The following is a 16,079-nucleotide window of genomic DNA, read 5'->3' as shown; positions in this document are numbered from 1 at the left end:
AATATTGAACATTTTAATAACTTTTCGCAGCAGTTAAAAAATGAATTTTAATAACGCGTAAAAAATATGTCAAACAATTCTTCAATTATTCCTTCAGTATTTTAAATTGCAAATATAATATAAATACAAAATATAATGTAAAAAATATTTTAAATTCTTTAAACGAAGCATCTAAAAGATATCCGAATCTTTCCGATATATTTTAGATACCCTTTGCGTTGTTGTTCAAAATTACATTGAAATAAATTGAAAAAAATTTCTCAAGGATTCGTAAAACATAAATTACCTTTCTCCGAAAGGGAAAACATCCTCTGTCCTCATTGTTGGGCGGAGTATGATTTACCAATAAGTCTGCGGTGGGCGTGTTGTTAGGACCTAGTACGTTCAGCTCCTTAAAACACTCAGTCTCTATCATCTGCAAGAGAAGGAAACGAAGACGAGCGCGTCAGAGATTGCAGCTCAACGATCTCAGTTGGCGAGGTGCGTGATGAGTGATTTAAGATCGACAGAAGCTAAAGGTGGCACGTGTGTAACGCGTCCATCGTGGCGTGTACGCAGCATCGCGGCTTTAAATACACCCAGCCCGAATAACGCCAGTGATAACGAGTGCCTCTTGCGCTACCTCTGACGTAGGAAAACACTTTACTACGTATTTTTCGATCCAAGTGTTTGCATCGTTCATCCAGATGTTGCGATGCGTGTAATATTTTCGAAAAGTGAAACCGACACTTTCTTCTTTGAGTTGATCAGAGAACGAAGCTTCTAAATTCCAATTACAATAAATAACAAATTTTTATCGTTACATGGCTTTAAGTTCACGTGTAAAAAATTAATCTTTTAAATTTGTCAAGAAATTTGCGCATGGGCAGTCGACGAATACAATTTACATTCACATTACACTGAAGATGTTGTTAAGTGATCGTCTGCCGAGTGCCGTGTAGGATTGATATTATTTTTATGAGAAGGGTCAAAGGCCGTCGTGAGGCGCAACGTGTCTTATAATTGGTGATTACGATATGAATGTGTGATGTCTAGCACGGTGTGTCACTTACCTCATTTTGCCATGGAATGGACACGCTGCCGGTGTTGAACTTGCTATAGAAGGTATCGTCCGTGGCGTCTAAATTGACACCTTTTACTGTGGAGAACTGCTCGATGTCTAGAACGTCTTTGGCGTAAACCGCGCGAGGCTGTGACAATAGAGCGCAATGATTATTGATTTTAATTCACTTTTAAATCAGTATTTTTATTAGAAAATAGATTCGATATAACGATAATATATGTATTTTCAATGAAAAATTCCTCGATATTATCGTCACTAACTTGACGTGATTATTTATTCGTCGAAATTAAACTTGAATTTTCATAAGTAAATAAGTAAATGTTCAGCGCAAAAACATGCATTAATGAGCGCGAAACGAGAATAAAGCCAAAGAAGAGAAACCCAAAGTTTCGATAAGATAATCGATCACAACGCCTACTTACATCCGGCACAAATGGCGGTTCCCACATACCGGCCTCGACCCTCTTCCAGTTCAAACACTGAAAGAAACCATGGAGCTTCACCTCTTTCGCCCCGTGTCGGCCGCACTTGCAGCCGAGTCTGTTCTTCGGGCTCTTCTTCAGCAACTGCTGACACAGACTCTTGGCATCCTCGCTGAACTTGGACGAATACCTCTCCTGATCCTCCTTGACGCGTCTGTCGACCTCCTCCCGCTTGACCTTCTCCTTACGAGCACGAAACGGTGCTTGACCTTCGATCATCTCGTATAACAGGCACCCGAAGCTGAACCAGTCCGGCGAGAAGGTGTACTTCTCGTTGTCGATCACTTCAGGCGCCATGTAACCCACCGTGCCAACCCTACCGCGTACCATATCGCCCTCGGTGATCTCCACCGCGAGACCGAGATCGGATATCCTCACGTGACCGTGATCGTCCAGCAGTATGTTCTCTGGCTTGCAATCCCTGTAGACGATACCCTGAAGATGAAGATGCTCCAAGCCGCACACCACCTCGGCCGCATAGAATCGGGCGCGATTGATGTCGAAACCTGGCTCGCCGCCCATGTTGTAAATGTGGAACTTGAGATCGCCGCCGTTCATGATTGTCAGCACGAGACAGAGCGCGTCCTTCGTCTCATACGCATACGCGAGCGAGACGACGAACTTGGAGTTGATCTTCTGTAGGATATTCTTCTCGATCAGCACCATCGACTCACCCTTCCGCTTCTTGATACGCTTCTTCTCCAGCTTCTTGCACGCGTACATTTTACCGGTGGCGCGCACTTGGCAAGCGCAGACCTCACCGAAACCGCCCTTGCCCAGCACCCGATACATCCGGAAGGTCTTGTACGTTACTGGCTGCGCCTCCAGCCATTTCCACTGGAGATACCTGAAGAAACATAAGAAAGAGATGCTTTCAAAATATAGAAATTTTATCAAAAATCTCAAAAATTATATATTTAAATTATTGTCTTCATTAAATTTTCATGGAGACAAATTCACTCATTTCTTACAAATATAATAATACTAGGTGTTGGAAGAAAAGGATATAATGTTTTAAAGGGATGTCTCAAAATAAATTAAAAAGTCTTAATTAGCACAAGCCCGCAAATGAGCCATTTTTTAGATATTTGCAATATCTTAACTTACCTATAATTTAATTTAATAAAATAATAACAAATAAAAATAATAAAAATAAAAATTTAAAACAAACAAAAAAAAAAATAAAAATGATAAAAAATTAAAAAAGAAGACTTTTCGACTATTGTTACCTGTAGAAGTAAAAACTGCTGAGAAAGGCCGAGAACGGCTCGCCGGCCAAGAAGTTCTTCACGGTCTGCGCGACCTCGACGAAGAGCTCCTTACCACCGGTACTAAGTCGTTCCTCGCATTGGGAAATCAAGGAGTCGTTCAGAATGTCGACCACTTCCGAGCCTTCTCGCTTCAGATATTGCTCGAACAACTCCTTCGCCAGCTCGATGCGAGTTTCATCTAGCTCGATCTCGTACTTCTCGATCGCGTCCAGAAACAGGTTGTAACGATGATAGGCCGGTTCCTTGTCCTGGCAGAACTGTCGAAAGAGCAGCCGCCCGATCGGCTGCTGGTCCACCACATAGCCGTACCTGATGTCTGTTCGATATCACGAATTATATGATGGAAAAGCTAATAATATTTTAGGAAAAATAAGACTTGCACTTCCAATTGCAGATTTCATTCAATCGAAAATTTGATATTTGATTTTTCTTCTTTCTTTTTACTTGGTCCTTATGTAAAAGCGGATTACGTAAATCCTGGAACTCATCCCCAAAGAGATTTCATCTTATCTTTTTTCAAAAGTAGATGAAAATATATTTCTAGATATATTATACTTCCAAATATAAAAGGTAATTTCAAATTGAATGCTTTTTGAATATTTAATTTGAATATTATTTAATTATTTTATTTTAATTCCTTGTGATATCAAAATTTATATATTAATTCTATATATCGTAAAGCAATATCTATTATTTTCCGTAAAAAGTATTTAGACTTCTACATTTTCATTTCAAGTTTAAATTAGAGAAATGTCATATTTAAATGTCATAATTTTAAAAAATCATTAATATTCTGTTAACGATATATGTTTTACTGTAAAATAATAATCTATTGTAAAATAATTTGTCAAAGTTTTGCAATATTACAGATAATTTAAAATGATGATATGTGCAGAGAAATCATTTCATTGAATATTTCAGAGTAGTGGCTTATTTACATATATGAGCGCATAAGTGAGATATATTCATCCGCGAGTTTCGATTAGTTGGAAGAGCGTTATCGGAGTAGGTTAACGGGACACGCAACGAGCGATTGTCTCGTTTCCTCACCCCTTGCAATTTTTTTTCCAACAACTACGCTGCGTGTCGAGACTCTATAACGACGATGCTATCAAGCGACCCTTGCACGGGACGTTCATTGTCGCGAAAATCGCCAAATAAAAAAAAGATTTATAGAGAGGTAAAATAGTTTCTCCTCTAAGACTTCTCCATCTTCCAACTTCTATAATCTCTAATTTGATTTCTGAAAGACTCACCTAGTTTATCTTTTAGGCCGATGCATTGGGAAATATGCGGGAACTGAAGTATCTTCCGCCATTTCTTACTCTTGCCCTTGTTGCTGTCACCACCGCCTATGCAGAAAGAAGTGTGGAAATGTTTAAAAATGCAAAAGCAAAATCAAAATATATGCGAAATACATAATAATATATGCGATTGTAATAAGTCTTATCATCGTTTATATGAATATATATTATGATAACAACTTGTTTTATTTATTGTTTTATTCATCTTCTCGCTGTCAATTTTTTTTCTGCGTCACCGCAAGCCGTCTCAAACTCATCAGAAATTTTATCATCGTGCAGATTAAAAAAATTTCCAATTTCCATATCTGCGCCGCTGACGTTAATTAAAAACGAATACGCATGCATGGTTTACTCGTATGATAGCCATTAATTAGAGATCGAGCGGAATTTATAGTAATCCCCAATGTGCGACTATATGCGTGCGTCATATTGATAGATTCCGAGCCTTCAAAGGCAGATTAAATATAAAATAAAATCATTGTTTTATTCACAACGTAATTTTTATTCGATGATAAAGTGACGAGAATCTAGAAACACAATCGTCTACTTCGACAAATCTGTATTTTGTATATAGGATAAAATTATTTTGCTAAATGTTTTTTCGCTGCTAATTATTTATTAACATTAACAGCACACAACATGTACATGTATATACATACGTAATAAAAATATTTACGAAAGCACACAGAAAAAGATGTGTCAAATCAATACTTATGTATATACGCAGCAATTTGCTTGAATGAAAATATTTTGTATTCAACCAAGAAAAATACATGAAAAGAATTTTCTTCTCTAATTAATATTTACCACGATAGAAAATATTAATATGCACATCGCAAATTTTACTATATACGTAGTAAAATTAATCGAACATATTTTATATTTTATCGTGGTAGATATTAATATTTTAAAATTGTGGTAAATATAATCAGAAACTATTATATGAAATTCTTAAAAATCCAATATTGTCATGATTGCCATGATTTTCAGGGTAAATTCTAAGAGAAAATTTTCTCTGTATATTAATCTTATTATATATTTAAGAATAATTTTTCTTCAATGAAAAAGAAAAATGTTGGATAGCAAATAACTTATCTTCACATAAAATAATATATTTCATTATATTCTTCAGATGACAATATATAATACTAAAATAAGATTATAATATTGTTGAAATTTATATTTGACAAATATAAAAAGATTATAGAAAAAATAAAAAAAATAAAAATAAAATAAAAAAATAAAAATAAAATAAAAATAAAATAATAAAATAAAAATGCAATTTAAGGAGAAAATTGTACGCGCGAAGATCCTTTACGTCTATTCGATACTGGAGCAGGTGCTTCGCAATCGTCTTCACGGCGGATGGACAACGAAATACCGGATTGAAAAGTGCCGGAAGTTACGGAATTCGCTCAGACAGAGATAACGGTATATTGGATCAGCATTACGAGATTTATCCCAGCATTTTGTAGAATTCGAAACGACATTCAACGCGAAACCTGTCACAGTGAAGAAGCTAAACGAGCAAAAAGTTATTTCATCTCGCTATTCATATAATTCGTCATCTTAAATACATACGCAATATTCCCGCATTTTCTCCTATGGAAAAAAGTTCGTCTCTTCATTCAATAAAAGATCATAAAAATTTCACGTGTTATTTCTTAACAAAATTAAATTTTTATATATCTCTGATAAAATAATAAATAATAAAATAAATCGCTAAAATTTAGACCTTTACGTATAAAGACAAATTAGCTAAATTAATGTATTTCTTTAAATGCACACATATATTTTAATTTAATAAAGAGACAGTTGTTTAACAAATATACAATTTAAAAAATCGTAAATATTCGGATATCAGTCTACACAATTGTGATTTTTAAAACTGTAACTTATCTATGATGTTTTAAAAGAGAAAAACCGATATTGTCCGAGTTATGAACGATCGACAGGCTTTCAACAAACTAAACTTCTGATACGTTTCATCCTTTTTCAACCACGAACCGTGAATTGCCTCATGTACAAGGCGTTACTTGCGACGGTAAACTCTGACAGCAAAATACTATCGTTCGAGCTAACAAAAACTTATTAATATCTTCAACGTGAACATCATAACGTTAGATAATGCATCGCAATATTTTACGCGATTTTATGCATTTGCAGATTTTTTTTTTAAATATACGATCTCTTTAAATATCCATTACTTTACCTACCGGATAAGAATTTACATTGCAAATAAATACAATGGTTTTATATTTTGCTTTAATCAATCTTTGAACATGTTAATGCATTGCGAAATTGTGCATTGCGATGCATGTTTTACGCGATATTACCCTTGATATGCAGAAATAATGATTTATGGCATACTTATATATCATCACATTGAGAGATTTATTATCGAATAAGCTATAAAAATAGCATGACAAATTTGAAGAATTTATTACCGAGAACTAAAATGCGAGAATTAGTCTTGGAAATCGATAGCATACAAAATATTCATTTGTATAAACACTTGTTTTCTATATGCATTTCTTTAATCAAGTTACAATCAATTTATTCTTAAGATAAAGTATAAGTAATTGAAACATTAATATAACGTTTTAATACTTCTTGTTGTACATATATTTAGAAATCTTTAGAGAGTTACTAGTAAAATGCAAATGAATGACAAAAGTTTACCTATAATTTCAAGTAAATTTTGATGCATTATAGAGTTCAAAATTTAAGGGTTAATTTGAAATATGAAACCGATGGAAGTATATATAGAAAATTTCCAAAAACTCGGTATTTTCTGTGTTTGCGTAAACGCATTCCAGGAACAACGTATAGCCTTCATCGCGGAAAATCTCCCGCGCGACGACGGCGGTATCGATCGTGCGGAAAAACGAAAAGCATACGATTAAGCGAAGGAAAATGTACGGGGGAGAGATGCATGATGCTAGATTCCAAGTTTTTCGCTTCCGTGAACGCCTCATTGTCCACACATATACACACGCACACATTTCAAGAAGGCTAGATTTCTGTTGTGCCGAGATAATAAATTATCTGACGGAAAGTCGATTATATATATACAATATATATATATATAGAACCATATATCAAGGTAAAAACTTTCTTCTATATTTATATCCGCGAAGTGCGTTTGACGATACGTTAAAAACTTTGACGAATAATAAACGGAAATGTCCATTCGAACGATAAAAATGCACCGGATAAATTCCAATTCCATGCAATCAATACCATTTACTTTTATTGTATTATTTTATGAATAATGCATGAGAAATAATTACTAACGCAATCTAGGATAAAATTGTACTTTTCTCGTTTTGGTGAAGAAAAAAAACAAAAAAAAAAAATAAATAAATAAATAAATAAATTGTACATTGATAAATAAATATTCATTCTTGAGAGATAAAAAAAAAGGTGGCACTCGCACAGAGTGCCTCGAATATGGAACATTCGTTAAGATCGACGCGAAAGAGTCAAGTAGAGAGTCCGGAGTATATCGGTTTATGCTCTCGAAGAAAAAAAACGAAAAAAAAATAATAAATAAAAATTGTACATCGATAAATAAATATTCATTCTTGAGAGATAAAAAAAAAGGTGGCACTCGCACAGAGTGCCTCGAATATGGAACATTCGTTAAGATCGACGCGAAAGAGTCAAGTAGAGAGTCCGGAGTATATCGGTTTATGCTCTCAAAGAAAAAAAAACAAAAAAAAAAATTATAAATAAATTGTACATCGATAAATAAATATTCATTCTTGAGAGATAAAAAAAAAAGGTGGCACTCGCACATAGTGCCTCGAATATGGAACATTCCTTAAGATCGACGCGAAAGAGTCAAGTAGAGAGTCCGGAGTATATCGGTTTATGCTCTCGAAGAAAAAAAAAACGAAAAAAAAATAATAAATAAATTGTACATCGATAAATAAATATTCATTCTTGAGAGATTAAAAAAAAAGGTGGCACTCGCACAGAGTGCCTCGAATATGGAACATTCGTTAAGATCGACGCGAAAGAGTCAAGTAGAGAGTCCGGAGTATATCGGTTTATGCTCTCGAAGAAAAAAAAACGAAAAAAAAATAATAAATAAATTGTACATCGATGAATAAATATTCATTCTTGAGAGATAAAAAAAAAGATGGCACTCGCACAGAGTGCCTCGAATATGGAACATTCGTTAAGATCGACGCGAAAGAGTCAAGTAGAGAGTCCGGAGTATATCGGTTTATGCTCTCGAAGAAAAAAAAATAATAAATAAATTGTACATCGATAAATAAATATTCATTCTTGAGATAAAAAAAAAAAAGGTGGCACTCGCACAGAGTGCCTCGAATATGGAACATTCGTTAAGATCGACGCGAAAGAGTCAAGTAGAGAGTCCGGAGTATATCGGTTTATGCTCTCGAAGAAAAAAAAATAATAAATAAATTGTACATCGATAAATAAATATTCATTCTTGAGAGATAAAAAAAAAAGGTGGCACTCGCACATAGTGCCTCGAATATGGAACATTCGTTAAGATCGACGCGAAAGAGTCAAGTAGAGAGTCCGGAGTATATCGGTTTATGCTCTCTCTTCACGAGACACCCTGTACTTTGTCGACGTGCCACGGGCCCGCTCGTTCGATCCCCAACGAGCGGAAGTCGGGGGTCGCGTAGCTCCACCTTCTCTTCCACATCGCGGTGGAGGAAAAGGGAGGAAAACGGGGGAGGAAACGCGCGACGCGGTGCTCCGATGCGTGTGAATTGCATTGCGCGGAACGAGGGCCTCCTGTCCGATGCACGCGCTGCATCCTGCCTACGCGGAACGAATCTGTCGTATTTCACCGTCAATCGCTAAATACGGTCCGTGAAAAATATTCGTGATAATAGTGCGTGAGTTGTGGTAGAACAATGCCCGCATATTTTTTATCATCGAGTCAAATCTTTTAATTAAAATTTTATTTCAATTTTTTATTTTAATTTTTTTTTAATTAATAACGCGGAAAAAATTACCCATAGCTCAATTTTATAGCTATCACTCTATATATATTTCGACCTGAAATTTAGTTACCTAATGCCTAAATTTTTGTTATTTTTTAGCTATGGTTTAACGAAGAATTCTATACCTAAAAATTTAACTATCATAGCTAAAATCATGTGTAATATAGAGACAGCTAAAATTTAACTATATGGTAGCTATTTTTCCGTGAAGGCTAACAAATAAATTTTAAATAATTATTTTAAGTAGCATCTTAAGAAGATAAAAACTTAATTTTTCACTAATTATTTCAATCTCAATTATCAAAGGAAAAATAGCATGATTCCTTTGAAAAAACAATACTAGAGATCGTTGAAAAAAATTCTATATCATATCTTTTGTAATTAAGATGCAATTATTTTATTTATAATGTACCAACTTATGCAACTGTTGATGTTATCTAACGAATATGTAGTCACGTTGTTAATGTCACAAAATAAATTTTTATTTGATTAATTGCATGAGAAGAAAAATAAAATAATCGATCATTTGTGCGCATCTTCGAAAAATACACAAAAAAAGATATCTGATAAAATTATATAACTAAAAACAATGTTGCAGAATTGTCGAAGCAAGACTGCCTGTACTTAAAATAAATTAATAAAATGAGTTCCGATCTTGTGTTCTGATATTTTCTCGATTCAATTCATTAACTTGAATAATTTCCTGACATTTTCACGAAAAATAGACAAACGCGTCGTGTCGCGCATTTATATAAATATTTACACTCGTTCGCTTTAAAATTTTATCAAAACACTCGCGATTAAGTATACAGAGCGCGATTTACATCATTACAATGTAAAGTATAATTGTTGTTACTCCAAGCACGTGATAATTTATTCGCGATAACTCGTGTTCCGGTCGTGGAATTTTCTCATGCTTGCCGTCATCACGTAATTATGTCAGTGTGCGACAGCTATTCTCGCGTAATTTCATTTATGATAATTGCATTGCGCGTATCTTCTTTGCTATCATTATGATAATTGAGGTTCCCGGAACTCGATCCGAAACGTAACTTTCGATTATACGAACGCGGGTATGTATTCTATGTATACATCCATCTCGTGAAATACATCTTCCCGCAGACAGCCGTATAATGTATCATCTCGTTATTGCATTTTTTAACTTGATGTTACATTTTATCCACAAATAGCATCCCGTATTTATTACATCATAAATTATGGCTTCGAAGAGGTTGTATGTGTATATTGAAATTTTTTTTAAATTTTTTATTACCAGTTTCTTGGAAATTATTCATGAATAAACATGCATGATTATTAATCTCGTCAGAATTATTATATAAAATCTAAAATTAAACTTCAACATTTTTTCCTGCAATGCTAACATTTTCTTTAATTGTTAAGAATCCGAGAATTTTCTCTTTACCTTGAAAAAACTCGCGGCAATCGTGAGACAATATGGTATTGGAAGAATTTGATAAGAATTTTTCTTATTAAATATTTACCGCAATAAAAAATATCATAATAAAATTAATCGAACATATTTTACATCTTATTGTGATAGATATTAATCCAAAGAAACTCATAAAATTCTCCCAATACCATATTGCGTCGCGATAATTTTCAGATTAAATTCTAAAAGAAAATTCTCTGCGTAGTATCTCCGAAGAACAAAAAATAAACTGTTGAAAATAAAATATAAATTCGATAATGGACGCGTTGACGTTTCATTCTGTAAAGGCGCTTTCGTCTATAGGTATCAATCCCTACAGTTGGTGAAAAGAAAGCCGGAACTCTAATTGGCACTCAAATCGGACTTCGAGGAGCTTTGCGTATGCAAAAACGGCGTGTCCTTTATATGGTTAATCCGAGATTAACAACATGTCGGGACACACCTCTCGACACGCGAACGCTTTGGGACGCGACGGTTTCGCAGACGCGACAAAGAGGCCGCGCGCGATAAAATTGACATTTCGTAAGCTGGAAAGTTTTTCGCCGACGCAACAGATTGATTACAGTCATTTGTCGATCGAGCGCTCCCGTTAATTACGTCGCCGCACGATAGACCGCTAATTAACCCGTTACCCCTGTAACTATCGGCTCTCCCTGTATATTTACGTAATTCGCGCGGCTCCTCCCGAGGCTTTCATTTGTAAAGTTTATCAAGGCGATGAGATTACAAGGCTGTTGACGTAGTTGGTTCTTTCTCTCGCTATCACGCGAATCCATTTACCTACTTTCCGATTAACATCATATGGCGCGCCTGCACTCTCTTCGACAGGACGTCGTTCGTAATTTGCTAATTAAACGCCGGCCGGTGGTGGTAACCCTCGGCCTGGGCTGGTTGCCAGCCGATCGTAATTTGCGGTGATCGACAGAACTCCAGTTTCGAGTTAGGAGAGAACGTAATCATTTCTATGCAAATTTTATTCCGAAAACTCCCGGAAAGCCTTCAATCCTAAGAATTTAATTTTCTTTCGGCGAAATCAAATTCATTTCAAGATTTTAAAATACTGAGCCATTGTCGTCTGTTTTTATCTCTGAAATTTAACGTGAGATTTTTTTAGATTCTTTAATTAAACTCTGACGTGATTAAAAAAATTTTTTATTTAATCTTCAAGAAAAGTTTTTTCTTCGATCGGAAGATAATTTTTTTTTTTCTCAAAAATAATTATTAGCACACAAAATAAAATCTTCAAACATTATCCTTTTTTTTTACGACATACATTTTTTATAATTATCAGAACTTTTTTATAATTACAACAAATCTTTTGTAATTATCAGAAATTTCGTTGCGTAAGAAAAAATCGTTGTTAAAGGAAAAATCGAATTCTCACGTGAAAAACACAACGTGGGAAATTTCGAAATGCCTATACTTATATGACATATCCTGCGGGATGCGTACGCGAAGCATAACGAGAGGTGAAACGTCACGTTTCCCTGTCAGCGGCAAAGTTCATTGTACCCTGTGACGAAGCTAAAAATAAACGGCAACAGAATCGAATCGAGCATTTGACCCTGCAAAAAATCTCTCGAGTCCCTACCTTTTTGGTGTACACGTCAGAGGTGCGCGAAAGATGCTATTTTCGTCGGCTCAAATTTCCCAAGTAATCGCGAAATGCCACTAATTATATGAGAAATCGAGCTCTCATCATGTACAATTTTTTATAATAACATAATTATAAAAAAGAGGAGATCTTGTGAGTCGAGATGAATCAAGATAATTATGATCTTTTCTTTATTCCATAGATGAATCCTACATCCCTATATTCAATTCAAAATTAATAATGCTAGCTATTGAAATGGATATTTTTTTTTATAACCTTTTATATAAAATACGTCAAAGTATAGTTTAACATATAAAAGTGGAAAAATTATTTAATAAAAAAACTCTCTCTGTCTGGACAATTCTGATGCCAATTATAGATTAATTAGTACAATTATACACGAAAATCATAGAAAAGGAATAATTAGTTTAGAAATGAGGATGTTTTCCAAATTATTTCAAAGGAGTATGTTAAAAAGTAAATGATTTTTGCCCCCAAGCCGGCAAGTAAAATTGACATTGCAAATTTGGCTAATCTGATGTGAGGATTACACAATTCAATGGTGGATCTAATATGACGACCGCTAATCAGCTAAAAATTTAAGGCCATTTTGTCACAATCAAATGTCATCACATCATTCTATAGTTAAAAAAGTTATAAGAAATTCGACGAATTTTACTTCCTGATTGTGACAAATTGCCTTAATTTTTAGCTGATTAACGGCCGCTATATTGGATCCATCATTGAATTGTGTAATCAAATTAGCCAAATTCGTATTCAACTACCTTGACAATACACCCCTCACTTTTTTTGTAACAAATTATGTTGAATTAGAAGAAAAACTGGGAGTCACAAATGAGCCATTTTTTAGATTTTTATTTATTTTTCCTTCACTTTGAGAGCAAACAAATATTACTATGTCATTCTACGGCCAAAAAACTATAAGAAATAATGTCAATTTTACTTGCCGGCTTGGGAGCAAAAATCGGCTTCTTTTTAATATACTTTGTCATATTGTTCTACAACTGTAAATATATATATATAATCTTTTGATATTGCTGTCAAAGAAAAAATACACGCAAAGTGCTGTCATAAAAAACTTTGAAGCAAACTCACGCGACTGACATATCGCACCAGTGATATTTCATACACAATTCGCTTTCTCTTTCTTTTCTCTTTCTCTCACTCTGTATATTAATTAAGTACCAAATATACAACGAGTGATATCGGCGCGATACACAACGTAATTTCGCTTTTAGTTTACCAACGTTAGAGTTCGTGTTTGTCCCATGGGCGTCGCAACGCTTATGGATGCTTGAATTAAATATGACTATCGCTTACTTTTATCTCTTTGTATTTTGTAAGTAGTCAATATTTATTGTCTTGCAATCTATCACATCTATTTTTTTATTTCAAAAATATTTGACCTTCCAAAGCAATAAATTAAAAATAAACAAAAATAAACATATTTTTCTTCAATTTTTTAAAATCTCGTAGTTTTCTCTTGTACGTTGAATTTTGTAATTTTTTCTGATTTTTCAGAATTTTTCATTTGTAAATCCTATTATATTTTTTCCATATTTTTTAGACATGTGTATAACATTCGTAAAAAGAAGAAACGAAAGATGTCCGATTAAACGTAGGTCCACAAATCAATTTTGATGGGGATAGAGCGAAATAAGAACCGATGTTTATTTTATTTCGTGTTTCACCGACGCCTTATGACGAGAGATAGGTGTGCTAAAACATGCGCGGCCGAAAGCGAAGAGTGAAGGAAAAAAAACGATTTTCTCTCTTTCTCTTTCTTTCTCGCTGTGAAGATTTTTTACTTCAATCTATCGCCCGCGTTACGACGTTTAAGCTGTCGACGCGAGCATCACGATCATTTTTACACGCGCATTAAAATACGGACACCTACACAAAGCCGTCATAAACGCCTTCGCCTCCTCCCCGGATAGGCGTTCTTCGATTCAACGTCATGTCTAAACATGTATAATGACAACTGCAAAATCCTGCCGTCTTTCAGTTAGCGACATTATTATAAATGCCTCCGACGGATTTCTTTTTTAACAATAACAATGACCCAAATTACACACGCAACAAAAATATCAAACGCGCAAGTTTCTCTCGCTATTCTTGATCAACAATTTTTTTCTGTTGACGTAAATTTCAAGTAGAAATTGAAAAAAAAATTACAAAAAAACAAATTTTATTCCGCGAATGTAAATTTACATTTAAATATCCTCGAGAGATATAAGTAATTACTATTATGTAAATATCATGTTTATTCTCGTCTACGTCGAAATAAGTTTAATTTTCTCAATGATAGCGAGATGCATTTTAAAGTAAGCAGAAGTAACGATTATGAGAATAAATATTGCGCGTTAAACCTGAACGCTCAATCTCGCGGTTAAAATTACGGGACGATTTTACACGCCTATAATAAATATCGCCCAGCCGAGCAATAATAACATTGTACAGAGTGTTCCGAAAAGATTGTATATATATGCATACGTGGGTACACAACACCGAAATTGAATGTTGTGCACTAATCGAGCGAACTCGATAACTGCTTTTGACATGGTAAGTGACGCGACATTAATTATTATGTGTCATAAAGCGATTCATGCAACTACATAATAAACATCCACAGAGTCGTCATTTTCAACAATAATCTCGCGATAAAACGATAAAGTTCAGAGCACTCATGAACTCAGCGTGTATCAATTGATTAAAGTCAAAAGAGTTTTCAACGTTGTTATTTTACCCATTACAATTCGTATACCGCTAATTACTGTGTCGTAAAAAAGCACATTTAAATGAAAGTTACACCAATTTTTCGATTACGTAATATTTTCCACTTTCAATAGATCGATCGACATAATTTATTTATTCACTTATTATTCGAGATAGCTCATTATATGTGTATATAAAAGAGAAAATTAATAAAGCGAGACTGTCAACACGTTGTTTGTTTAAAATTTTTCGTATACCGTATAATTATTGTGTCGTAAAAAAGCACATTTATATATACAGAGAGAATTTTCTCTTAGAATTTACCCTGAAAATCATGGTAATCGTGGGACAATATTGAATTTTTAAAAATTTATAACAGTTTCTCTAATTAAATATTTACCACAATAAAAAATATTAATATGTACGTTGTAAAATTAATCAAACATATTTTTTATATCTTATTGTAGTAGATATCAATATTTTTTATGGTAGTAAATATTAATCGGAGAAACTCTTATAAAATTATTCCAATACGATATTGTCCTACGATTATCATGATTTCAGGGTAAATTCTAAAAAAAAAATCTTTTCGTGTATGAAAATTACATTAATTTTTACGTAATATTTTTCTACTTTCGATATATGCGAATGTCAATGGACGTATATCATTTATTCATTTTTTTCATTTCTTATTTTTCTCTAGATTTCTTATTATATTAAGAGAAAACAAAATTATTCCGATCGGAAAGTTTTCCGAACAGTTTCATAAGAGATACCCAAAATAGCTCATTTATATGTATAAAAAAGAATATAAAAGAGAAAAATAGCCAAGCGAGATAGTCAACACACACATTGTACGTTTAAGATTGATGCGATTGCAGGATAATTAGTTGTTTAGAATTGAATCGTCATTGCGCTTGGCGAAGCGTTACTTCTCCGATAAATAGACACAGGTAAAAAGAAAAAAGGCAATAGCGATGCAAATAAATGGCGACAATAAAGTTAAGGCTCACCTTCTCTCGCTTTCAGGTACACAGTGTTCGCGACGATGTTCTCCAACTCCATCAATTCCAGCTTGATCGGATTTGCGCGGCCGAATCGGGTGGGAGAAGAAGGAACCTCGTGGTCGACGACGACGTCGGCGGGCGACGTCGATGGGGAGGAGCTCGTCCGATTGTTGTCTCTGCT

The 16,079-nt window shown here is 34.2% G+C and overlaps 1 protein-coding gene across 1 annotated transcript in view; it reads right to left on the bottom strand.

Annotated features, from left to right (window-relative positions):
• The window catches only part of Gprk2 (G protein-coupled receptor kinase 2), a 25,598-nt gene extending 9,519 nt beyond the window's left edge, over positions 1–16,079 (bottom strand). The window contains exons 1-6 of the mRNA XM_029315637.2: positions 15,905–16,079; positions 4,073–4,168; positions 2,775–3,132; positions 1,486–2,392; positions 1,053–1,190; positions 287–415 (exon numbers count right to left, since the gene is read on the bottom strand). Coding sequence (XP_029171470.2) covers positions 287–415; positions 1,053–1,190; positions 1,486–2,392; positions 2,775–3,132; positions 4,073–4,168; positions 15,905–15,956 — 1,680 coding nt within the window. The 5' untranslated portion in view covers positions 15,957–16,079. The remainder of the gene's footprint in view (positions 1–286; positions 416–1,052; positions 1,191–1,485; positions 2,393–2,774; positions 3,133–4,072; positions 4,169–15,904) is intronic.

Source organism: Nylanderia fulva, unplaced genomic scaffold (genome assembly GCF_048542155.1).
Source record: "Nylanderia fulva isolate GAGA-0341 unplaced genomic scaffold, ASM4854215v1 Scaffold7, whole genome shotgun sequence".
Taxonomy (NCBI): Eukaryota; Metazoa; Arthropoda; class Insecta; order Hymenoptera; family Formicidae; genus Nylanderia; species Nylanderia fulva.
Note: the sequence above shows the minus strand (reverse complement) of the source record. Positions and strands in the feature narration are given on the sequence as shown.